At 36.1% G+C, this 25578-nt stretch overlaps 1 protein-coding gene across 1 annotated transcript; it reads left to right on the top strand.

Annotated features, from left to right (window-relative positions):
- Positions 1-1975: 1975 nt before the first annotated feature.
- LOC113701962 (protein arginine N-methyltransferase 1.5-like) lies at positions 1976-25303 on the top strand. The gene is made up of 23 exons (XM_027222884.2): positions 1976-2328; positions 9295-9412; positions 10551-10660; positions 13268-13357; positions 13488-13553; positions 14354-14433; positions 14515-14590; positions 14682-14768; positions 15202-15286; positions 15548-15639; positions 15753-15788; positions 15888-15956; positions 17126-17194; positions 17281-17334; positions 17407-17481; positions 20330-20422; positions 20543-20646; positions 21263-21311; positions 21433-21519; positions 22107-22212; positions 22440-22527; positions 24301-24394; positions 24641-25303. Exons 1-23 carry the CDS (start codon positions 2191-2193, stop codon positions 24722-24724), a joined length of 1950 nt encoding a protein of 649 aa, XP_027078685.1. The 5' UTR covers positions 1976-2190; the 3' UTR covers positions 24725-25303.
- The last annotated feature ends 275 nt before the right edge of the window (positions 25304-25578 follow it).

Raw genomic sequence — 25578 nt, 5'->3', positions numbered from 1 at the left:
AAAAAACGGTGACTACATGATTCTCACCTTCCAGTACAGGAGGAAAAGAAATTAGGGAAAACAAGAGGAGATAGGAAGAAAGTTGAATCCGATGGAGATTTTTTCAAAAAATGGATCTCAGAGGTCTAGTACGGAGAAGTGAAAAATCAGGAGAGAGGAGGTGAGAGAAAAAGCAACAGTGGATGGGTGAGTTGCAGTACAAAGTGGTTACCTCGAAACACACACCCATCAATTCAATTTTCATGCGTCAGAAATCGGTAGAAGGATGCAAGAAACCTTGAATAAAATCACAAACTTCAACATCCAATAGAAGACCCAACGTAAATTAAAACAAATCAAATGGGCAAAATGGTAATTTTAGATTGAGCCCAGTGACCATAGTATGAAATCAACCGCTCCATTATATCAACAGCCACTTTCAAGGCCGCTCCATTTTGTCACATAAAGATTACGTGAGAGAAAGGATTACCCTTTGGCTGACAAATGCACAACATACCCCAATTTGCAAGCATCTGATGGAGATTTCTTCAAAAAATGGATCTTCAGAGGTCTAGTACGGAGAAGTGAAAAATCAGGAGAGAGAAGATGAGAGAGAAAGGAACGATGGATGGGTGAGTTGCAATACGGAGTGGTTACCTCGAGACACACACTCATCAATTCAATTTTTATGCATTAGAAATCGGTAGAAGGATGCAAGAAACCTTAAATAAAACCACAAATTCCAACATCCAATAAAAGACCCAACGTAAATTAAAGCAAACATGGACAAAATGGTAATCTCAGATTGAGTCCAGTGACCATAGTATGAAATCAACCGCTTCATTATATCAGCAACCACTTTCAGGGCCGCTCCATTCTGTCACATAAAGATTACGTGAGGGAGAAGATTACCCTTTGGCTCACAAATGTACAACAGACCCCAATTTGCATGCATCCAGTCACATGCATAGCTCATGGAGGACGACAACTTTTCAGCGAATCACGGAGTGACATGTTAGCAGCAACCACAAACATTTTGGCAAGCTTCCTAAGTGCTTAGTCTATATGTGTTTGATTAACTATTCCATAGTACATGGTAATGATTTGGCTATCTCTAAAAATATGTTACTCACAAATTGTAGCAAGAATCTCCTGTAATCAAATAATTTGTTTTAATATAACTCTAAAACATATAGTAAATTAGTGATTGAAAGTAACTTATCGTGTTTTTCGTTACTTGTACAATGCAGTCTATGGCACCATAATCTTCCTTCTATTTCGATGCAAGAGGGATTATTACGTGTGTCTTTTGATAAATAAGAACAAAAATCATCTGTTAAGATTCTAAGAAATAAAATACATGTGAAAGTGATAAAAGGAGAAAATTTACCAGCTTCTACAAAAACACCATTACTAATAGTGATAATGTTCTATAGCAACTATTTAACGGAGCCAACAGAATACAACGATGGTTCGCAAGTGCATTTCAACACCATTGAATAGTTTTTTATGAATTTTCTGCTTGCGTAATATGTGGCTTTATTCTTGTTTCGTTGTAGCATGAACTCACTTGTGGTCAAATGTGTACTTAAAGAACCTGATCTTACTATTTTGTTGAATTGTCTTTCATTTTTTAAAAGAATTTTTGGGTTTAAACATCATGAATATGATATATTTAAGACATCATAGGTAAAAAGAATATGATATAAATATAGATCATGAGCACAAAAGTAGACTAAACAAATAACTCTATAGTTCATGCATTGAGAAATAAAATAAGATTGATAGGAGAAAACTAATGACTGATATGAGAGGATAAAATAATATATCTACTTGTATTATATATACACACAAAATAAAGGTAATGGAAACTTTTTATATATTTTTTAATAATTTTGGATAAAATAATATATCTACTTGTATTATATATACACACAAAATAAAGGTAATGGAAACTTTTTATATATTTTTTAATAATTTTGGACGGATAGCATACAGCAAAATTCAAAATTTTAGATGCAAAATGACCCAATAGCACTCCACCGGTCCGACTCCAGCAGTAGTCAAAACCCTAGCTTCCCGACACCGCTGACCACCTCTCGACTCTTTACTCCCTATATAAAGTTCAATACCCTCCCTAAAACCCTCTTCTTGCTCCCGCCTGCAAATTCTTCTCAATTTCCCTCACAATTAACCAAAACTTGAAGGAAAATGCCGCTTGGAGAGAGGACAGGTGATGAGAAGAGCGAGTCTAGATACTGTGGCGTGGAGACGGAGTTCAGCGATGACATGCCTCAGCTTCTCTCTTCTAACCTCCATGGCGGCTTCGATTTCGTTGTAGCCTCTTTGGTTAGTCTGTCAGTATTCTCATTTCTGACAGTTTGAGAAAGCACTAGATAATTTGTACTTTATTGTTGTTTGATTTACGTTCACTTTTCTGGTGGTTGTGCATGTGTGTGTGTGTTTTTTTTTGTTTTTAAATTTTTTGGTCTAAAATGTGGAAATAATGCTAAGCGCACCACAATGTCTAGCAATATAGGGATATATAGTTTTTTATTTTTTTTTTATTTTGGACTAATTTCATGAAAATTTTTGTTATTAACGCAAAATTCTGATGTTTTAGTAGTTAATTGATGAAGTGGCTCAAATGGTGTATTCCCATTATTTCTTTGTGTCCCTTTTGGTTAGTCTGTATTCTCATGTCTAAGGTTTTGAGAAAAGCACTAGATATTTATAACTTGTGTTTGATTTACATTTATTTTTCTTTTTTGGTCTAAAATGTGGATGATTAGATGCACAACGAATGTCTGTGAAATGTAGGAGTAAATAGCTTTTTGTTTCTTATGTATGAACTGATTTCCCTCAAATTTTTACCATTAAAGCAAATTTATGATGTTTTAATATTTATTTGATGAAATGATAGTTATGTTGTTAGTTATAGTGGTTATAGGAGTAAAATTGGAGTTTAAAATGCTACAAAAAAATGCTTACACCAAATTCATGCTTTTTGTTCAATTTAATTTTGCATGTTTTTGGTGATTAATTAGCCAGCCACACCAATATCAGCCCTTAAGGCTGTGTTGCTATGTGTGAATGGTCAGTAAATCACCGACAGCATATTCTGATGCGTCAAATAGCCTTGAAATTGAGAATATTGAACATTGGACTTCTGACTTTTCTCATTGGTTGTTGACGCGACATTATTTAGATTCCTTGTCCATTTTCATAATGGGTAAAATTTCTATGACTTGATTATCCCAGTTTGACAGTAGGTTGAAGAGTTTAATCTTGATTTTAGGTCTTTGAAAACAAGGAGGATATTATAAAATTTAATTGCAGTTGACTTTATCATCAAAATAACCTTGAAACAGGTCTTTAGCCAGCTGTCATCTTACCTTGTCACTTCTGCATGTTTTACTAACTGCATCTTGGTAGAAGCAATTGAGCCTTTACTGATGAAGCGTTTGGAGTTATAGAATGTACAATATATGCTATAAATTGTAACTCGTTTTCCTTTCTATGAAACAACCTCCAAAACAAGGTTTGCTGGGTAATTCTCTGTGTTAGGCTCTAGTTGACCTTCCCACCCCGAATGCTAGCTAAGGGGTGAGGTTTTTCTCTTACACTTGTAAACCAACACCTAGCCCCTTCTACAACCAATGTGGGACAACCCAATGATTTCCCTTTCATGCATCGGGCCCTAAGTTTGGCGTGATTATCTTCTAAATTGCCTGAAATTTTTTGGGCTGAGTTGTTGTAACCGGGCTCTGATCCAATGGTGGGTGTTCTTGGGCCTTCCCACTCCAAAAGCTAGCTCTTTGGTAAAAGAGCCCAACAACATCCAACATGGGTATTAGCCAACACTATGTTACAAGGGTGAGGTGGGTTTTGTGTTTAGCCATTAAGATGTTAACATGTACAAGTACACGGTAACGCTATAGTACAAAAGAGTCAAATGAGTCAAGTATGGGTAAGTGGTGAACTCCACCAACATATGATTCTCATACTTGTTTCACCAAAAAAACTTCATACAGTTCATATTACATTGTTAATTTTCATATGTGACGAATACTTAAGTGGATAGTAATTGGTGTTCAAGAGAGAAAATTTTTTCTATATTAAATACTTTATCAAGGAAAATCAGATAGCTCCTTAACTTTCTTGAGTACTAGGAAAAAATTAATGTCATCAAGCATAGTAAAGTTTTATGTGGAAGGAGTTGGCCAATTTAAGAAATCAAGAATTAGTAGTAGATGTTGCAAAATTATCAATGAGTGATCATTCAGATCGGGCTATGCTTATCTTACCTGACTTATTTCTCTCACATGGTTAAACTTAACTCTCACGTGGTGTTTTGGCTTTTACTGGCATTTCTCACTTAACACCATCTTCTCCATCTCATTCTTGTTATTTTTCTTTTCTGATTTTTTTTAATGCAAAAGACACCATCTTTTAACCAGGTTCATTGCTATCTCTTCCATTATAACATTATATAGTGCGGTTGTGTGTTTCTCATCTTGAGAACCATAGCCTTGAGATGGAAATAAAGTCAGAACACCCACTTGAGATTGACTGAGTCAGATATGTACTCTGTACCTACCGACACTCGTGTCATGTGGTTGTAAACATGGATGCCCTGTAGGTGGAAGGAGGCTCTGTCCAATATTGATGTATTCTAGAAGATTTTGAATAGAGATATTTCAAGCGCGTTTTAAATCTACCAGTGTGCTTCCTTGTTTCTCTTGCTAAAATTGAGTGGACCATTAATGTGTGAAAAGGCTGTAAGACAATATTTAGTCTGTTTATCATATTTGGAGTTTGTTACGATATAGGAATGAGATTTAAAAGTGATACGCCCTTCTTTTGTTACCTTTTACTTTTCTTTGCCATACATGCATAATTGAACTCCTTTACTTGCCTAGGCTAAGAAAAATTCAGGAGAAGATCCAAAAGAATAGGCCAGTAAAGTGGTGACCATAGATTACCAAAATCCAGATAATACATCAAATGAAATTCCAAAAACTACTAATTGTTTTTCAGCCTGTATGCTCTAAAAAATTTTATGAGGGATTGTAAATATTTTTGAATTTTTTTCAATTATCCGAAAATTTTGCTATAACTTCTTCCAACATGCATTGACAACCTTTGAGGCAGAGAGGTAGAAAGAGCAATTGGCAGCCTAGGTGGGGAAAAGGGAAGAATGAGATAAGCAGCAATAATGGAAGGGAAGGTTAAGATGAGGGGGCCTGGTGGTTTGTTGTGCATGCTGGAGACATCTCAGTTCACTTTCTTTACTTGATCGCTTCTCTTCCATTTTCTCTAGAATAATAAAAAAATGTGGAGGTTGATAGATAACTAGGGTGGGGATGGCTATTCGAGAACTGACAGTGGGGTCTTGTAAACCCATATTTCCATTTCTTAACAACTAAAAATGAGTGTCAAAATTTTGGTACCTGTTGCCTGGTGCTAAAAATCCCGGTCAATATTGCATACTATGTTGTTGTAGAGGAAACCAGAAAAAGAAGAACAAGTAAGAGATGAAGACAAGGAAGTGAACTTAATTTACACAGAACAAGCCAGTAGGGATAAGTCATAATTCAATCAATCATTTAAAATCAACGTTGAGAGTTAAGTACAACCATGTTGGACAATTTGGATAAGTTAGGTGTAGTGGACCTGAGCGAGTCACTTCCTGGTGATTTTGGAACATCATTTATTAGTTCTATGAACTAAACAAAACCTAATGTCTAATGCTACTTGTCATTCATATGAATTTCAATTGCTATCAAGGGAGTTAACATTCTCCTGATACCTGAAAGGATTCAGGAAGTTGTCTACCTTCTATTGTTGAGAAATCATGTGTTAAGAAGGTTTTCCTTTCTTGACAACCTTACTAATTGATTTTCAAAGAAAATAGGGAAAAACTAAAACTCAATTTTGAAACTTTATGAGATTTTGTCCTAAAATTAATAGCAATACAAGTTGCATACCAGCCCCATGTCTCAGTGTTTCTCGGTGCTCTTTTTCCTGCTTCTATTGTCGTTGGTAAATCCAAGTCCTAGGCCAGTACCTGGTAGATCGCTTGAGGGTTAAAGTCTTCACTAGTTGGCATTTAATTTGTGAAAGTTAGCCATTGATCTCCCATGTTCTGCTAAGCAACTTTTCTGGATTTTCTTATCATGTGTCTTGGTAATTTTTTTTCCTTGTGTCTTGGTAGTCTTATATTTCCTGCCAGATAAATTTGCACATAAATGCAGTGTTCCTTTGGCATTTGGTGGCTAATTAGCCAATCACACATCAGCTGAATAGCTGGCAGTGAGTGTGAATGGTCAGTGCGCTTACCTATATCATTGTGCTAATAGTTCCTAGTTTTCTACTTTTAGATTGTGGAACATAAAAGTGTACTTACTGGCTATTAGCTACATTATTTTTCATTTAAATCTGGGCAAAGTTAATGTTTTCAACAGTTTGAGGCATTTTGAATTTGTATGTCATTTTCAAAAATTTCATAATCTAGATAGTTTTTATAATTTGTTTTCTTGTTTTTGACAACTCTTAGTTGAAAGCTTAAGAAATTCAAATACTTTAATTGGATTGGAACCTACCTACCCTTTTCTACTTAGTAGTTCTACTAAATCGCATTTTTATGACTAAATCACAAGTTAAAATTCCGGTTAAGTACTTTAATTATGGTCTTTTGGCGAACAAAAATGAGATAATAGTTACCTACTTTTATGTCTGGTTTTCTCAATGACTACAATGTCTTGGATATATACAAGGTTGCATATTGAAGTTGGTTATTCGTTCAGGATAACTGCACCAGCATACAGAAATTATCTCATGATTTAGTAAATTCTTGTGACCAATTTTGGTCCAATGTATAAGACCAAAGCAAACTGGGTAGGAATTGTATTGTGACTACTATATGCCAAGTATGCTTAATATGAGACTTCAAATTTTGGAAAAACCTGTAGTGGAAGGTTAAGTTGAGGGTTGTAAAACTACTTTTATGCAAGAAGCTTTCTAATCAGTTGGGAGGTGCCATGATGTCCTCACTATGGATATGCTATTATCTTCTTGTGGTCAACTTAAGTTGTTTATTTAATTCCCAGAAGTCATGGGTTCGGTTTCTTGTTAACTATCAGAAATTCTCCCCACTGTGGAGGATGCGTCAAGTTTAATAGTTTAGGCACGTAGGACTTAGATACTTATATGTTAAAGGAGAGTCAGAGGCTTTACTAGTCTTGTGGCTTATGCTTTTGGTCTTTGTCAAAAAGGGCTTCGTCCTTGAGAAAATTTTACTTTATGGATGACTATGGGATTAGCTCATTCTGTTGAAGAGTTACAGTTGTTACTGAGTGATATTTTGCTTTGTTGAAGAAAAGTTGTTGGCAAGCTCTTCTTGCATCATGGAAGAAAGAATTGGTTTACTTCAGTATGGTATAATGCATAAGCAGGATATTTTTTAAAATTTTGAGGTTTTTCTTCCCTTGTCATTTAATTGCATGTAGTGCTTGATAGATGAAGGTAATTGGTTTACCTGTAAGGATATTTGCTAAATCTTTTATAGGTTGGTCTTATATGAACTTTTCTGACAACTGATATGAAAACCCTGACGTGAGTCTGTTGGTTTACTGGTTTTAAGAGAACTATACCTGTCCATCAGGTATTAGTGTAATGGCTTTCTAGAACTATGTTTTTTCACTTCGCATTATTTACTTGCAGTGTAATTCTGAATGATGTTTTGAGGCATGCCCGTCTTAGGAGATGGATAATGTCATTATTCGAGAGCGATTTCTATTTTTCCTACTGGAAAGGTCTAATATGTCTTGCATCTCATGGAATGATCATCTTTGGTTGCATTTCGGCACAGCTAGTTTTAGCTCCATACTTACCATAATGAGTAGGTACTTCTCATTTATCATCAACCAGAATTTTTTGTGCAAATTGTTTTACCTGCTTGTCGGTCACTTGCCTTTGCTAATCGTAGACGTGTACTTTTGTATGATCATAAATATATTTGCATAAACGCAAATTTTAGCTCAGCAATTCTGGTGGTATTTTATGCTATGATGGTGTTATATTATGTGTCACATTACAAGAGTTAATAGGAGAGCTGAATTTTAAAGTTAATTGGAGGGCAAGAAAGGCTAAAGATCGTTCGCTATTACCTGTCTAGTTTTATGTTGAAGATGGTAACTTCATCATCAATGTATTGGAGAATGAAATCATTGGAGTTTTTGAACTCTCAGTACACACCCGACTGACACATTTACTGACCAAAATTGTTTGACCTTGATCTGACCCAGACTACGCCTATTAAATGGAAATACCTACTTTCTATGGTAAACACATTAGCTTGCATATATTTAATAAGGCTGACCTGACCCAAACTACACCTGTTAAATAAAATTACCTACAGTCTATGGTAAACACATTAGCTTGCATATGCTTAAACATCTTTCTTGGAACTCTGAACTGACCTAACCATCTCCAAAGGTTATGCAGAAACCTGGAGTAATTTCCCTGGATTTTGTGGTCCATGGATATTGCCCTACCTCCTTTGTTAGAGTAATTATTAGGAGGCAAAAACTTGGCAAATTACTTTTATGTATGTCATCTCTTGAGGAGACTTTTGGTCTCTGTTCATTGAACAATGCATTTTCGCTGATCCTTGTCTCCAACTGTGGTCTGAAATTGATCGTGCTGCATATAATGAACTCTAAAGTAAGCATGTGTTTGAGGTACTCTGCAATTATGTTGACTGAAAGTATCCATTTCTTATCCTCTGTTTGGAGATGGAAGCAAAGAAGAATTTTGAGACTGCAAGTTTTTCTTGAATATAGTAAATATTCTGGTGACTTATTCATTTTTCGTTGGAAGGTTTATTTTCCCTTTCTTCCAATTATTCAATTCTCTGAGGATTTAAATTTCATTGTGCATCGGCACTTTTGAACCTGGATGGACCCTTTTGGTAGTTATGATGTTAACTTAAAGAATTAGCGGAAAACCGCAGTAGTGTTTCTGCATAAGAATGTAATTAAAGCCATATCATCTTACTGAATATGGTCAGCTTATTCTCAGCTCTAAGTCCTATGGATCTCCCAACTTGCAGAATTTGCATTATGTGACTAATTTTTTTATCATTTTTAGCTTCTTTCAGTTATCATTGTCTTCTTTGCCTTGTCCTGAATGTCATCTGGTTTTACGAATTGTGTTGATTTCAAATTTTTGCTTAATGACGCAAATTATTCTGGTTGATCAATGGCGCGCAATTTGCTGTATATCTCATCCAAGAAAATTGACATGTTGCAGATGGACCCAACATACAGGCCTAGCTTAATGGATGATGGAAGCAATGGAGCTGGTTTACTGCCATTTGCTGGTTCAGACTTAGTTCTTAGCCCCTCGCAATGGAGTGGTCATGTTGTTGGTATGGCTTTCTTCTTGTGGTAATTGACATAGATAAATGAAAGTTGGAGATGATATACTCCACCGCCTAAGGTGGGAAATTATAAAAGATTTTGTATGAGGCCAAAATAGTCATATTTGCAATTAGGATATTTACTAAATGAGACGACAATACTTAAGGAAAGGAAGCTTTCAAAGGGAAATATGATTTCGTTGTATTCTTGTAATTTCCATTTTATCCTCAATGGTTGTTTAGAAGTAAATTCTTCTTTAAAAGCTTTTACTTTTTCTGATTTTACTTCTTGTCATTACTATCTGAAGTAGATTTACTTATGAATATGTTTTCTAAATGTTAGGAGGACAGTTTGAGAGATATTCCACCAACTACGGCAGAAGGTTATGAAAAACTGATTTTGAATGACCCTAAAATAGTGATATTTGCAATGAGGATATTTACCAAATGAGATGACAACACTTAAGGAAAGGAATCTTTCAAAAGGAAATTTAATTTGATTGTATTCTTTCGATTTCCATTTTACCCTCAATGGTTGTTCAGCAGCAAATTCTTCTTTAAAAGTTTTTCCTTTTACTGATTGTGCTTGTTGTCATTACTATCTGAAGTTGATTTACTTATGAACATGTTTTCTCTATGTTAGGAGGACAATTTGAGATTCCGACATTGAATAATGTTTAAAGTGATTGTGCATAATTTTCCTTTTTTTTAAAATATTTTTTAAATGTGAGGGCATGCATTATCTTTAGTGTGAGGAATTGAAATTGTCGAATCTGTAATTGTTTCCAATCTATATTGGTCTAGTTGTATTCATCACATGCTCCATCTGGCTGAGTTTAATTTTACTAAATCTTGAGTAGGGGAATGTAATTTTTGCAAAGCATATATTGGAAAAAGCATTTTTTTTTGAAGTTTGACATTTCTTTGCACTGTGGAATATTTGCTTGGATCTAATAGGCCAATGAGTACTTTCCAGGTGTCTCATTTTTTTGTCTTGAATGCTTTGCCTTGAGTTTGTATGTTTCTGGCAATATCTTATGCTTATTTGATCTAGTTGCTGTCTTTGTGCTTGTCCATCCATATGTTTCTTTGTTCGTTTGTGATCTCTATTGCAAGTATTAACACAAGATTTCCATGCGCCATTTAGGCAAGATCAGTTCTTGGATCGACTTGGATTCTGAAGATGAAGTGCTTCGTACGGATTCTGAAATAACTCTGAAGCAGGAGATATCTTGGGCTTCCCACCTCTCCTTACAGGTGTGTAAGTTAACACTTTTTGCAATTTTTGGTAAATTAGCTACTTATAGAAGAAGATTTTTTTGGTTTTTTGTCCTCCACGTTTTACTGATTTTTTGTCCTCCACGTTTTACTGAAATTGGTGTCCTTTTTACTTAAAATATGGACATCAAAATTTTGGAGATGTAGATCTTATGTTTTGCTGATGTGCTGGGGTTTGGAGTTCAAGATTCCTCCATTGCACAAATTGCTGGCCAGCCATCTTGAACAATAATTTACAGCAAACATTTGAGCAATGTTACTCCGACTCTTTTTTTTTCGCCCCAACATACCTGTGTCTTGATGTGACATGACACAGGTACTGGTATGGGATCTTTTTCAGACACACTGAATTTTTTTTGGGTACACTGATTCTTTTTGTCATGTGGACATTGAAGGAGGAGGAGGGATGGCCAACGGGTAAGAAACTCATGAGAGGGGAAACGAAGTGGAACATTGGATCAGATCTATTCATGGCTCTCTTCTTGGTGGAAAATTGGAGTTGATTTTTTCATGAGAAAGAAAGACAAGAAATGTTAGTTAATGAGAAGGAAGGTAAGAGGTGATGGGTGGTGATTGAATATGAGATAGGCACAATGGTTTCACTTAGTTGGAATGAGGACCTTAGTATTGATTGCTAGTCAATGGGAAGGAAGATGAGGGGGGATGGGTGGCGTTTGAATATAAGATAGGCATAACGGTTGCACTTGTTCAGAATAAGGTCCCTGAGCTGTGAACAGATATGCTTCAATGTTCCACTTCGCTTCCCACTCATGAGTTTCTTGCCTGTTGGCCATCTCTCCTCCTGCACTATCAACATCCACATGACAAAAATTCAATGTACCCTAAAACTTTCAAAGTGCCTAACAGTACCGTGTCGTGTGATATCGACAGGGATATGTTGGGGTAGAACAAAGAGTGCCTAACATAGCATATCATCACTTGCCCTGACATTTTAGGCCTCCGGAGCAAATACAACCCATCATAGGCAGACCTCTTGGATTGTTTTTTTGAGTGTTGGGGGCCCGGGGGGGGCCAAGTGCATTCCCCAAAGATGTTAGAAATCCAAATATTTGCCCCTAAAGGGCTTAAAACATTGTCTTATATCCTCTTACACCTCATACCCCTAAGTTTAGGCCTTGTATAAGTTAGGCAGCCCCTGAACTATATCCATTCAAGTTTCACCTGAACCCCCCCCCCCCCCCCCCCCCCCCCCCCCACCAACCAAAAAAAAAGGATAATTTCGGAAACCTCCTCCTGAGGTTTCTAACAATTTGTCTGAGCTCCCTTGAGGTTTGAAAAATTACACCTACCTTTCTTGATTTGATAGTTTTAGTAACAAAACCTTTAAACAATATTGACTTGTCAAATTTTTAAATGAATATCCAAAAATGCCCCTGTGTAATGAGTTTTAATTTACTTTCCTATACAATTATAAGATTATCTAGTATAATTATAAGAGAAGGTACCAAATTTTTTATGTCTATACCTACTATTTGATAAACAACTATAATAATAATTTTATCACTATGATAGAATACTTTTGATGGTATTTTGTTATGGATTTAAATTTCTAAGATAGAAAAGAAAATGTTGAAATAATTCATTTAGAGTTTATGAATTTTTCAAGTAGTGGGATTATCATAATTTAGTAGTGATTTTGGGCCATTTCCTTTTGATTTATTATTAATTTTAATACCAAAAAATAGAAAATAAAGAACAACAAAAATATGGGATTGCATATAAAGTTAATTCATCAAAAAAATCACTAATTCGACATTTGGTTACAATAGGAACTAGAGGTAATAGTGGTAGTCCTATAATTTTATTGGCAAAAAATTAAAAATGGGTATAAGAAGAAAAAGAATAAAAAAAATAATTTTAAAAGTCATTCTAAGTATAAACATACCAAACAAGGGAATGTCATTAAAATATTTAAGGGTAGTATTGTCATTTTAAATGACAAGGGAGGTATGTGTAATTTTTAAAACCTCGAGGAAGCTAAATGAAATTATTAAAAAACTCAAGGGAGGTTTCTGAAATTATCCCATAAAAAAATCAGAAGTTATAATTCCTGCATCTGTGCATGCAACCCATATGCCCTTGGCTTTTCCATTTTAAATTGAATCTGCAAATTGGCAGCGCAAGGTTCATTTTTCTACTTCGTTATGATTTTTCCCTTCTAATTCTCTTCCCTCTTATCTTTTCTTTCTACTGTCAGCTGGAATCCTCCACCCCCCCCCCCCCCCAAAAAAAAAAAAAACTCCTTCAATTTTAAAAGTTTGGTTCATGAATATCTTATTTTCATAATGATTGCTATTGTGCATATTCATTATATAAACTTGACAGTAATAGGAAGTTGCGGTTTCATTTACGTTGAAAATCTTTGCACTATTTTTTTCTTGTGCTACTGAGAATTTTTTATGTTTATAAATGTTGTCAATCTAAAGAGGTAAATGGTATCAGTGCATTAGCTGGTAGAAATTGAATTGAAGGCTTAAGGTCTCATTTTCTTTCTATACATATGAATGTTTTCATCCCATTGTATTTGCATATATGTGTAAGAAACTGATTACTTTTTTCCTACAGGCATGTCTTCTTCCTTCACCCAAGGGACCATCCTGTGCCAATTATGCTAGATGCGTGAATGAAATTCTGCAGAATCTAACCAGTATGCAGGTTCCATTCAAAACTGGATCTCAAATTTAAGTTTACCATCTGCTTTTTCTAATTATTGTTTTTTCTGTTTACTGTATCTTCTCTTTATTTTACTGTTCTATTTGTTTACACACTGCATTTCTGTGTGAAGTTATGGCTTAGGATTCCACTAGAGAAATCCGACAGTGATGCTGGAGGTGCAAATCCTGATCATATGGTGAGTTAATGGTCAAACATTTTGGGTGGATTGCATTTTAGGATGTAGAAATATATAGTTCTAGCACTTCTATCTGCTTGAGATATTTATTAAATTATATGGCAGGGTTTGTTATCTATCTACATGTAGTGCATGGTATGAAGAAAGAAAAATGCCCAAGAAATCTTTTTTCGGGGAATTTCTGTTTTGGTGTTATAAATTAATAGATGCATCAAAGTATGCATCTCGTGACATTTTACCAAGCTGGAAATTTTACTCAAAAGGAAGAGAGCTGGATGAGATATGTGATTTGTGTATCTTTTGGATGCTGTGGAGAGTGTGGAACAGCAAAGTTTCCAATGGAAACCATCAAAATCAAGAAGAGCTCAAATTTTAATTCTGTGACACCCTTAGTTTTATGGATATATGCCAATTACTCAGCTATTAGTCATTCTTTTGTTGATTTTTTGTGATTGGGGTCATGTGGTCTAAGAAGATAACTTCTTTTTTTTTGTTTTAATCTTGAGCTGTGCCTTCTTGGTGCATCTTTATAAAATTATTACCTTCTCAAAATGAAAGAAAAAAAAGAGTGACCCTCCAAATTAAGGTTTAAAATGTTTTTGGGTTTCTTATTTGCAATATGATCTATTCTAGCATTCCTTATTACAGTTTCAAGTGTGTTTTACATACCAAAAAGTAAGTAGATTTGTGGATATATGAAAAGTAATTGAAAGTATATTACAGTTTCACTTGGCTTGCACACGTAATGTATGATTTTCTTTTTTGTGACTTTTGTTTTTATCTGATTGCATGAATTGCAGATTGATTCTTGGGACTTGTGGAATTCTTTTCGTCTACTATGTGAACATCATAGTCAGTTATCAGTTGCACTTGATGTTTTGTGAGTGTTCATGACCTTTTAAAATGTAGATCATCTTTCCAATTCACAAACTTCCGAAAGCTAATTTTATTGGTTTATTAGGCCCTCATTACCTTCTGCAAATTCTCTTGGACGGTGGTTTGGCGAATCTGTTAAAGCAGCCATTATCAGTAGCAATGTATGTATTCCTGCTGTCTCGCAGGGCTGTCTTGCTTTGCTTTTTCCATTGATATAAGGTGCTTAGGAATATAACTCTACTGCTTTGCCAGTCTTTTCTAACGAATGCGCGAGGCTATCCATGTCTATCTAAACGCCACCAAAACCTGATGGCAGCATTTTTCAATCATTCAATTCAGGTAGCATTCTTTTTCAATTGTTATGTCTTGAGGGATGTTCTATTTGGTTTACAAAGGCATTATGTCTCTTATCTCTGTTGTTTGCAATTTTTTTGGTGTTCATTTTGCTTTTTTTTTTTTTTGCCTTACAAATTAAATTCATAAATCATACATGGAGTTCTTCTCTAGTGAGGTAGTTTAATTGTCGTATTAGTTAATATGCTGTTGATAGTACTAGCTAGTTCATTAGCAAGAGGGCTGTGAAGAATGTGGATCTGTTTTTTTTCCTCCTCGACTGTGTTAGCAAATGGTTGGTGTCCTATCCTGCAAAATGACTTGGCCATCATTTATAAAGTGATTCCATGTCATCTAAGTGTGTTGATGTGCAGTGTTTTTAAAATTTTATGGATCTCTGTCTCTCTGCTTTTTGAGTTAATCTTGTTATATATTTCAGATAGTGATTTCTGGGGAACAATTACACAGTCTGCCTCCTGGAAATTTGGATACAACTGCCAATAATTCTGATAACCACAATGAAGGTACCTCATAGTCGTTTAGCCATTGAAAAGTGCCTTACAAATACTTGTTGAACATGTTTGGAGTTTGCCTTTTTCTTTTTGATGGAGAAGTTCTTTTTTATTATTCTGTTATTCTTCTGTTCACTTTCAGTGGTTGAGAAATGAAGCTGCATTGTTGTGATTATTGAGATGGTTTTCCTATGTTTTAATGCTTTAGATTTTTTGATCATAATGAAGTAGTTTGTTTAGTGTCCTCTACCTTATAATTATCTTCTTAGTCAGGTCTTCATCTACATCCTTTGCGTTCCTATTTGGACTATGTTGCTTATCTGTATCAAAGGATGGATCCTCTTCCAGAGCAAGAACGCTTTGAGGTAGCCTCCCCGGTCTGATACAAGAAAGGCACACATACAGTGATTTTTTTTCCTGTTTTTGTTTTTTAGTTGGTAGTATATCATGCATTGTTTGACTGTTGCTGTTTTATCAGCTTGGCTACAGGGACTACTTGCAATCACCGTTGCAGGTACAATGTTCCCACTTCAGATTTATTTGCTTTGTTCAAATTCAGACAGCAATCCTTTTTCACTGATTGTTGGATTTTGTCATTTGTCTTCCACTGCAGCCTCTCATGGATAATCTGGAGGCTCAAACTTATGAAACATTTGAGAAGGACACAGTAAAATACATACAGGTATGTTCTGATTCGGAAAGCCATGTTTGCCATGGACCTGCTGACTGGCCTTTACTTGAAAATTGCAGAATAGTTATCCTAGATAGGCTAGAAAAATTATGATGAAACACCATGGACTGTTATATGTCTACTTTTTTCTTCCGAAATAACAATCTTACTTGTCTGTAATTATCATTAGATCTTATCTGTGTGTGTGTATTATGATGTCATATTTTGGAGAAATATAAATTTGTAAGAACTTTATAAATTGCCATTCTTTCGCCCGTCTTCGAAGTAATTACCTAGTGTGGACTGCTAAGAAGGAAATGCTGTGTATTCTAATTTGTCTTTTCCTTCACACAAACTTCAATTGCATGGGAATCTCCATTTACTGTTTCTGATATTTGACTTACAGTTTTTCCATTCAATTACTCATCTGAATGTATACATTTTCAGAAGAGAATTGTACACACATGTAAGTGGGCTCATGAGTTAAAACTAGCAAACTGAAACACCTCCATGCGCAAATGTGACTCACTCAAGATATTCATTCAAGCTGGGCCAGTCTGGGACGATTTATTATGTATACAACATTGTTCTGAGCCTTCAGTCAACTTACTTTTAGCTTGAAAAGCCTGCAAGTACACGGGAGAGGAGGAAGGGAAAATAATTGCTCTGTTTTACATTTTCTTAACAGTTGAGATTGCATAAAGGCTTAAAAGGAGAAATTCATGGAGTAAAGCATAACAATTTGAAACAATAAAAAAGTATGTTGCCAACGAGGAGTAGTGTCTGAAGCTTGTTGGAAGTGGAACGTGATAGCTTAGGGTCGTACCGAATATGATGAAAACATTCTTCCTGTTACCAACATATACCGGATGAATGTTCAGTGTTACCTTTCTGAAATTCTAATATAGCTGAAAGTAATTCTTCACTTGAACAGACATGCATGGCGTGTCTCTTTCCTTTTAGTCATTTTCAATGCATTTATATCTCACATCTAAGGAATTATTTGAATGTTAAAATACCTAAAAATATGAATTTTCCCCACCCTATGGTACTTTCGTTTCGCCTCACCATTTGCGAATACCTTACTTAATGCTTTCACCTTTCAAACATTAGTATGAAGTAACTGGCTAAATTAGATACCTAGTTTATGTTGATGCTACTTGATGCTTTACGTCTGGCAGTACCAAAGAGCAATTTCTAAAGCTTTGCTGGATAGGGTTTCGGATGAGGAAGCATCTGCTTTGACTACTGTAAGATGTTTAGTCACTAATGGTGTGATATACTTAACTTTATAATGGCTGGTGAATCTGAAAGATTCTGGTTTGATTACTTTCAGGTATTGATGGTTGTTGGTGCGGGCAGAGGGCCTCTTGTCAGAGCTGCATTGCAGGTGATATGCCTTATCATATATAGACATGATAGTTGAAGAGGATTTGAAACTAATGATTATTGTTGTTTTTAGGCAGCTGAAGAAACAGGGAGGAAGTTGAGAGTTTATGCTGTAGAAAAAAATCCAAATGCAATTATTACTCTTCATGTAAGTTGTATTTCCTGAATACACATCTTTGTGCTATAAATGCATTTGCCAACCTAGACCTAAGTCATGCAGTCACATTTTGAGGGTTCTGCAACTTTATTGGTTGGGTTTGTTTTAGCTCCAGGCCTCATTTTTGCACTTGTTATATTTGTGGGATGAAGAACTCATAGAAGGATTATGTTTCCATAAAGGGGTGTAGCAACCTCAAATCCAATTCTGAAATATATTAAGTAAATGATTAATGGTGCTTGCTTGTGAAATTGATGTAGAATATGGTGCTTTTGTTGGAGATCTGAAAATCTGCATTTTTTCATGGATTGACAGACAAAATAGCAGCTTGATAATCCTGTAAATTTTGATGCATTGTATTGTTAAGTAGCATAAAAGTTTCTATGTTGCTTAGTTGCTATATTTATTCATTGTTACAAGGAAAGCTAGAAATTGCAAGGGGAGGAACCCCAATTTTATGACCTGTTGAGACGTATTACTTATCTTTGCAATTGAGGATTTCTGTCATGTTGAGATTATCTAAGATCATCTTCAGAAACATTGAGCTCCCTCGGTCTTGTTTGCTAGATACAGCCCTTGACGCTTCTAATTAACATTCTTATTCTAGTGCCCCCATCTAGATGGATTGAAATATGAGCATTTGGATGATGACACATATAGCTTACCCTAGATCCTTAGGTAGGTAATGTCCTAGAGGGGCATTTTTCTACACCTAACCCAACTACAACATGAGAGAAGATACTTTGAGACCAGTGTGGAGCCCATCCGCAACTTCAGTTGAAAGAGGCCAATCATGGAGGTCACCAACTAGGGCCCCATTGTTGGGGGTTGAAGCCAGTCTTAATAAGGCCAGCCCAACATCCCTGGGAAGTTCATCTTCATCAGGGCCAGGTCCCCCTTTAGAGGAGAATTCAGGTCAAGTCCCTCTCCTATTTGGGGCAACTCTCATGTCAATTCTCTTTCTTCCCCTGCGAATTCACTATCATCTTCATGCACCTGAATGTTCTGTCCCAACATCAAAACTCTTTCCTGCATCTTCATCTATACCGAAACCGTTACATCTGTTCTCTTTTTTGAAAAGTCTACTTGACTAATGGACTCACTATCATCTTCACACACCTGAATGTTCCGTCCCAACATCAAAACCCTCTCCTGCATTGTCATCTATATCGAACCGTTACATCTGTTCTCTTTTCTGAAAAGTCTACTTGACTAATGGACTCACTTTCATCTTTGGAACTGACACTGTTACTACTTCAACAATTTAGGGGGGATGGAGGGAGGGGAAGCGTAAGAGTGCAATGCAAAGATGGCAATTATATTCAAGAGGAAAGGAAGATGGATGGACTGAGCTTGAAAATGCCAGGGTGGTGGAGAGGTTTGCATAATATAAGGGTAGAAGAGGTGGAAGAAGTTAAAGAATTCCTAATTTTCAATAATGCTCTTAAAGAGCCTTGTTCTAAGATTATAGCTCCACAAATAGTTTGAGTGAGAAGGCTTAAAGACTTACAAGAAAAGTTGGCACTTCTGCTCAAACAGTAGTTTGTCTTCTTGTGAGCATGAAATTAGAGGACAGAAAGAAAGATGGAGGGAGCTTGAAAATGCCAGGGTGGAGAAGGTTGAATATGACGATAGTAGAAAAGGTGAACAAGTTGAAGAATCCTAATTTTCTTTAATGCTCTTAATGAACTTTTTCCCAAGATTTCAGCTCAGCAAGTAGTTTATCTTCAAGTGAGAAGGCCCAATTTCTTAAAGAAGAGTTGACAGTTTAACTGAGAGCAGTTTATCTTCATGTGAGCATGCCTAATCTCTTAATGAACAACCACATAATGAGAGTTTTCTCAGTACCCTAATTTGTGAGCAACAAAATGAGTCCTCACTTCTCTCACTTAAGAGAAGCCCATCAAATGCATCTAACCGCTAGAATTTGCTATTCAGTATCCAAACTCAGCAGGGCCTTCAGAATTCTCATGTACTACAGGGCTTGCCAGGCTGCATATGTGCATGTGGCCCAACCTTGTCCAAGCTGCAGATGGAGTCTAAGGCCACACCATTCCTGTGGCATCAACAAGTTGCCTTCATTTAAGAAAGGAACTCTTAGGGCCACTTGCAAAAAAGTATTCATATTTATGATGTTAAGATGTATGAAATTTAAAGTTGTGCATTTTACTTATACATGAGAACTGAACTGGTGGTAATCATTGTGACAAGTGTAAACTATTCTCTGTAAGCCACATTGCTATGCTTTTGTTGCATAAAGCAGAGAAAAATATTGAACTTTTTGGTTTGATTTCACTCAACACAGAATTGCATTAAAGGCTTGTGATTGTTTCTAAATGACCTTGCAAAACCAATCAGAATGCTATGAAAACTCTAATGTGGATGTTCACATGATCCAGTCAAAAGGGACAAAAGGATTAGAGTGTGAGAATGTATGATAGTTGAATTCTAGGTTTTATGCTAGTACTTCTTTTAATAGAACTAATTTTGTTAAGTAATCTAATCAAATGTGAATTGCTTGTTCATCCTTATTTTCTGCTAATGCATTGAAAGAATTGATTAAAGATCTCATTGGGGAAGCCCAATCGTAATTGATTGTCAATTTATTTTCTCCAAAGTTTTATGGAGTTAATACTTTTCCTCCTCTTATCCTTTTAACGAATTATAACAAAGAACGCATATACAACATTTAGAACTGTGTGCTTTCTTGTTTTCAAACTGCATGGGATGGTAGCTTGTCTGCCCCTAACTTCTTCCTGAATGGACTGTTTTTCTGTACTTGCAAGCAAGTATTAATATCACATGACCTGTGTGAGCATTGTGCAAATTTATTGAGCAGAGCTTGGTCAAGCTAGAGGGCTGGGAAAAAGAAGTTATTATAGTTTCTTGTGACATGCGTTGCTGGGATGCTCCCGAGAAAGCTGATGTTCTGGTAGGTGAAATGTTTCTTTGTAAATTTATAAGGATGAGAAGTGAAGTTGCATAAGACTGCAACGTGGTTTCTTTTCCATCTAGAACTGCTAACATTCTTGATAATTCTCATCTTATTTAGGTTAGCGAATTGCTGGGTTCTTTTGGTGACAATGAGCTATCACCAGAGTGTCTTGATGGAGCACAAAGATTTTTGAAGCCTGATGGAATTTCAATTCCTTCTTCGTATGTAGTTGTGTTCTAAGCTATGTAACTACTAATTTGGTTATCTGTGTCAGTGCGCATCAAACTTGGGGGGTTATTGACAGTTGTAGTACCCATGCGGCCAGAATGTGATCATAATCTCCATTTCTGCAGTTGTACAACCATGCTGAATTATTGGCTGTACATAACATTCTTAGTTGATAACCAATAAGTTATGGCATTTATGGGAATATAGGAAGCTAGTATGTGGCTGTTGATACTGAATATTGGTGAGGAGCAGCCAATTTTACTGCTTGACCAATACTGAATATTGGTGAAACGCGGTCAATTTTACTGCTTGACCAGTACTAGAATCTCGAGAGCAATATGGGGAAAGGATATACAAATGCCATGTAACAGGAGAAGTAAAAGACATGTCATGGACTTGCAATGAAATTTCAGGAGATAGTGGCATGGGTGGGGTCTTCTTAATAAGTATTATTTTTGTATGTTTTACTTATTTAAATATTTGGCATGGTGCATTTGGGTGGAAATGATTTATTTTTCTCCTAACTACTGATCTCACGTGTTGTAAATTTAGCTAGTAAATTTGATGGGTATGTATTCTTTATTCACATGCGTCATTGACCCATTTCAGGTATACAAGCTTTATCCAACCTATTACGGCATCAAAACTCTACAATGATGTAAATTCTGTTGTCATTTGGTTCTATTAGCGAACTTTTTCCTTTCTTTTTTATTTTGCTAGAAATTTGAAATTTTGTAATGTTTGTCATGTTGCACGGGCTGATCTTGTATTTATTGCAGGTCAAATCACACAAAGATCTTTTGCACTTTGAAACCGCTTATGTTGTTAAACTACATCGTGTAGCTAGGCTGGCTTCTACCCAACCTGTGAGTTCATCTCTCTTTGAAACATTTGGAGAACCAAGTTGCAGATAATTCTGTTTAAAAGGCTCAAAAAGTATAACATATGCGCATTAACTTTTTGTAAGCATAACAATTGCGAGAACAATTGCTTAGGCAGAAATGGCTGAACTAATGCAAGTATCCACGTTTCATCTGTTCAGATCTGGAAAGTGGAGCAGTGGCTCTTAACTGGCTGTTCGAACAAAATACTGTGCTAGAGATTTTTGATATTTCTACATTGTCGAAAGCAGTAGCTTCTGACATATTCGTTCCAATGACTATCTTTGAAAACCATCAGCTTTCTATTTGTACTCCATAGGCTTCTGAACAAGGGTTTGCAAAACTTACGATGTATATCTCTGAATCCTCATCATTTGTGACAGAAGCTGACGACAAATTTTGAATCCAGCTCTCGAAGGGACCTTGAATACCAAAAGAATTATGACCTGAAAACCTAAAGAACAAAAATGCCAAAAGTGCCTGTATTATAGTTAATACAATGCTATAGTGAATTTTTTCTTTATGTATGTGTATTGACAGGAATTAGCTAAAATAGTTATCTGTTTTGCTAGGTGTTTACTTTTGCTCATCCAGAGAGCTCAACTAAAAGAAAAAATGATCGGTATAAGAAACTTGAGTTTGAGATTCCCTGCAACACTGGATCAGCAATGGTTCATGGTAGGTATAGCTAAAGTTATATTACTTTATATCTAGTCATATGTACTGTTGGGAATTGGATTAAGCATTTGATAGATAGCCATCAGGAATTAGGATTTGAAATATTAGGCAAATAGATTGGGTGCCACTACATAATTTCATTACAGAAACGCATTTCTTCATATACTTTGATTATGTTTAAGTATTTCATATCTACCTGTGACTAACTGTTTAGCCCCTATTTATAGGGTTTGCTGGCTACTTTGATGCAACACTTTATAAAGACGTACATCTCGGTATTGAGCTATCAACAGCAACATCTAACATGTTTAGTTGGTATGATTTGCGTGGCTTTTGTTTTTCTGCCTACCAAATTATGTAGTAAGCCTGACGTAATGAGTAATAACCTTATGCATGTATATCTTCACAATGATTGTTACTGTAAGACCTTCAAAAATGGAGCTTAAGTTGATAATGATGGATTCCCTAAGTTCCCAATTCTGTGCCTCTGTTGTTTGAAATAGTAACCATCCTTTTGCATATTTCCTTCTATTTGTAGATGGTGTCAATGAGTTAATTTTGAAAAGCTGAGTTCTTGGAAATGTTACATGGAAAAATCTCAAGGGATCTCTTATCCATTTGGAATTGCAACTAAATTCTCTGAAGCCTCAAAGTGTTAATATTTATAGTTAATTTGTTATAGAAGAACCACTGTCCATGCATAATATACCTATACTCTATTGTACCATTTCTGCTTCCTGCATCCTTCTTGCTGCCTCCCTCGCTCCCCAGAAAACCCTCCCTCACCCAAAAAAAAAAAAAAAAACACCACCACCTGCTATAACTTTTGATTCTGCTGCCTTCTAGATTCAATCCATTGACCCTGAAAATTCACCTCAGGTGCAAGTTGACAACACACGCACCCCCCCTTCCTCCCCAACCTTCCCAAAAGACCCCAACCACCCAGGAACAAAACCTCCACTTCCTCAGCATCTCCCATCCCTCCTCATCTCCTTCACCAATCTAGTCTACCAGTCCTGCTGCTCCTAGAAGCCCCTAACACAAAATCCTCCTTTAGTGATTTACTCTTCCTTCCTGAGCCCAGCTTGTGCACCTATTGAATTTCCCTACCACTCATATCTGGGCCCACTTTGGCTCATCCATCAAGCCCATCCTGCTGCACTGCCTTCCTAATGCCCAGTTTGGCAAACCTCTTATTAACATCATTCGCAGGAACTTGAAAATATTCACTGCTTAGTGTTGTACAAGGTAGAATGCAAGCATCTGGCTTTACCTTTAAAAAGAGTTTGCATCTCTTACTAAACCATTGATTGATCATCACTGCCTAATTTCAAATTAAAAAAAAATATATTCAAGCACCATTTGTACTCTTCAAACAAGAAATATTTAAATATTTCTGGTTTTGGTTGTGGATTGAATGAGGTCGATGGTGAGGGCTTGCATGTGTGAAGTGGTGCGAAGGGGGAGGGTTTGGGGACATCAGGGATATTGAACAAAAAATGGAATGGGCTGAGGGATAGTTTTTTTCTTTCTTTTTTTTCCCCCCTGAAATGCTTAAGTTCTTGTTTTTCTTATGTGTGCATTGAAGGATCCCAAAGACCATAAGGTGACTTGTTTAATATTTCCTTTGATTACTCTAAAACTGACAGTGCGTAAACTATGCATTTAAGAATCACATTTGAACATAGTTGAGTGATGTAGAAACATACCACTGAGACAATATGTTTTTTACTCTTTTAAGCGCATTTGTGTGGCAAATGTTTCTTTTTCTCCATTCCTAAATCCCCAAGCATGTTCTTTTCACACACACACACACACACACACACACACACACACACATATATATATATATGTATGTATGTATTTTTTTGGGTTTTGCATTCATCTCTATAACAGAAGTGCAAATACACATGCATGAGCCCTAGAATCTACCATAAAAACAGTGTGTAAATGTTTTAAGTTTTGTTTCCCAGATACCTCTTATCTCTGGAAGCCTGTTACATCTTCACTATGTAAAAACTTAAAATGTTAAATAGCTTACAGAGCATGCTGGTGTTTTCTAACTTGATAACGATCTTGATCTTGCAGGTTTCCGATCTTTTTCCCATTGAGGACACCAGTCTGCGTCCAGCCGGGTATTCCATTAACAGTTCACCTATGGCGTTGCTGTGGTTCTACCAAGGTACTTGATTTGCTTTGCATGCTTAAGTAGTTATCTAGATATTTAATCAAACTTTATACTCTCCACAATCACCACCACCTGTTCTGTTCCCCGGACCTAGAAAAACCTCTTTTGTTCTTGAACCAGTTCCTAGCTCCCTGCCATTGCTTGGGCAGGATCTTTATTTGGAAGCAGGAGATTCGTTTCTTCTGCTCTGCCTTTGGTAACTATGTACTGATGCATTGCTTTTCCTTCAATGTGAACTAGGTTTGGTATGAATGGTGCGTAAGTTCTCCTGTCTCTACACCTGTACAAAACCCTAATGGTCGGTCATATTGGGTGGGCCTTTAGGACTTCCCTTTTAAGGTCTTACATGGAAGTGAGGCGGATTTGATATAGCTGATCTAGTGCAGAAAGAAAGCACTTGCCAGTTTAGTTTCTGCTTACGATGAGATGGATGCCAATGATGACAGAGCCCCTCTGTATTCCTATTTGGCACATGCTGGTGCAACCTCTTCATCCATTAACTCCTTTACAGTGGGAAAAAGATCGACCTTCATGAAAGCAACAGGAGAGATTGTTGACTTCTGTTTGGAAGTCTGTTGGTGGTTTTTTTTTTTTCCGTCAGAAACATGCTTACATCTTGCGGGCATTAGAGGGGATAAGGTTAATAACATGGAAGAGAATGTCCACCAAAGACTCAATTTTGTGAGAACATTTATTATACTTTGTTGAATTCCAGATTATGGTTCATGTACAAATAACAGAAAAGTAAATTGTAAGCTCAGGTATTGCCCATTGGAAATGCATCGTTTAAGCCATACAAGTTGCTTCCTTTGGACAAAATACCTAGAAATTCTGTTTCATGCATATGATACAGCATGAGTCGAGCTATTTCTCTACATAAAATTCTTCAACTGGCCCCCAAAAGAGATGACAATGCTGGTACCCTCGAATTTGCTTAGAACCAATTTGAATATAATGTGTGAAGAAATTCGGTCTAAAGTTGAAGCATCTAAAAAACATGTTGTGATGCTATCCGTTCATGATGATAAACATTTAGCCAAAGCGGCGTTGTTGTCATCCTCTACGGAGTGGAATTGCCAAATGGTAGGGTGTAAATAGGTTGTAGTTAGTTATGGGTGTTCAAATTTCGGAAAATTGGAAAAATTAGTCAAGCTAATTTGGATCAAAATTTCATATTT

Source organism: Coffea arabica, chromosome 7e, assembly GCF_036785885.1.
Source record: "Coffea arabica cultivar ET-39 chromosome 7e, Coffea Arabica ET-39 HiFi, whole genome shotgun sequence".
NCBI classification, from domain to species: domain Eukaryota; kingdom Viridiplantae; phylum Streptophyta; class Magnoliopsida; order Gentianales; family Rubiaceae; genus Coffea; species Coffea arabica.
The sequence above is the reverse complement of the archived record's forward strand: the minus strand, read 5'-3'. Positions and strand labels throughout refer to the sequence as shown.

Excerpts from the sequence above, each read along its gene's own strand:
- LOC113701962 (XM_027222884.2), top strand. The coding sequence starts at position 2,191 with ATGCCGCTTGGAGAGAGGACAGGTGATGAGAAGAGCGAGTCTAGATAC. Across the intron at positions 17,335-17,406 it reads TTGTCAGAGCTGCATTGCAG|GCAGCTGAAGAAACAGGGAG; the intron begins GTGATATGCCTT and ends TGTTGTTTTTAG. Across the intron at positions 20,647-21,262 it reads GGAATTTCAATTCCTTCTTC|GTATACAAGCTTTATCCAAC; the intron begins GTATGTAGTTGT and ends GACCCATTTCAG.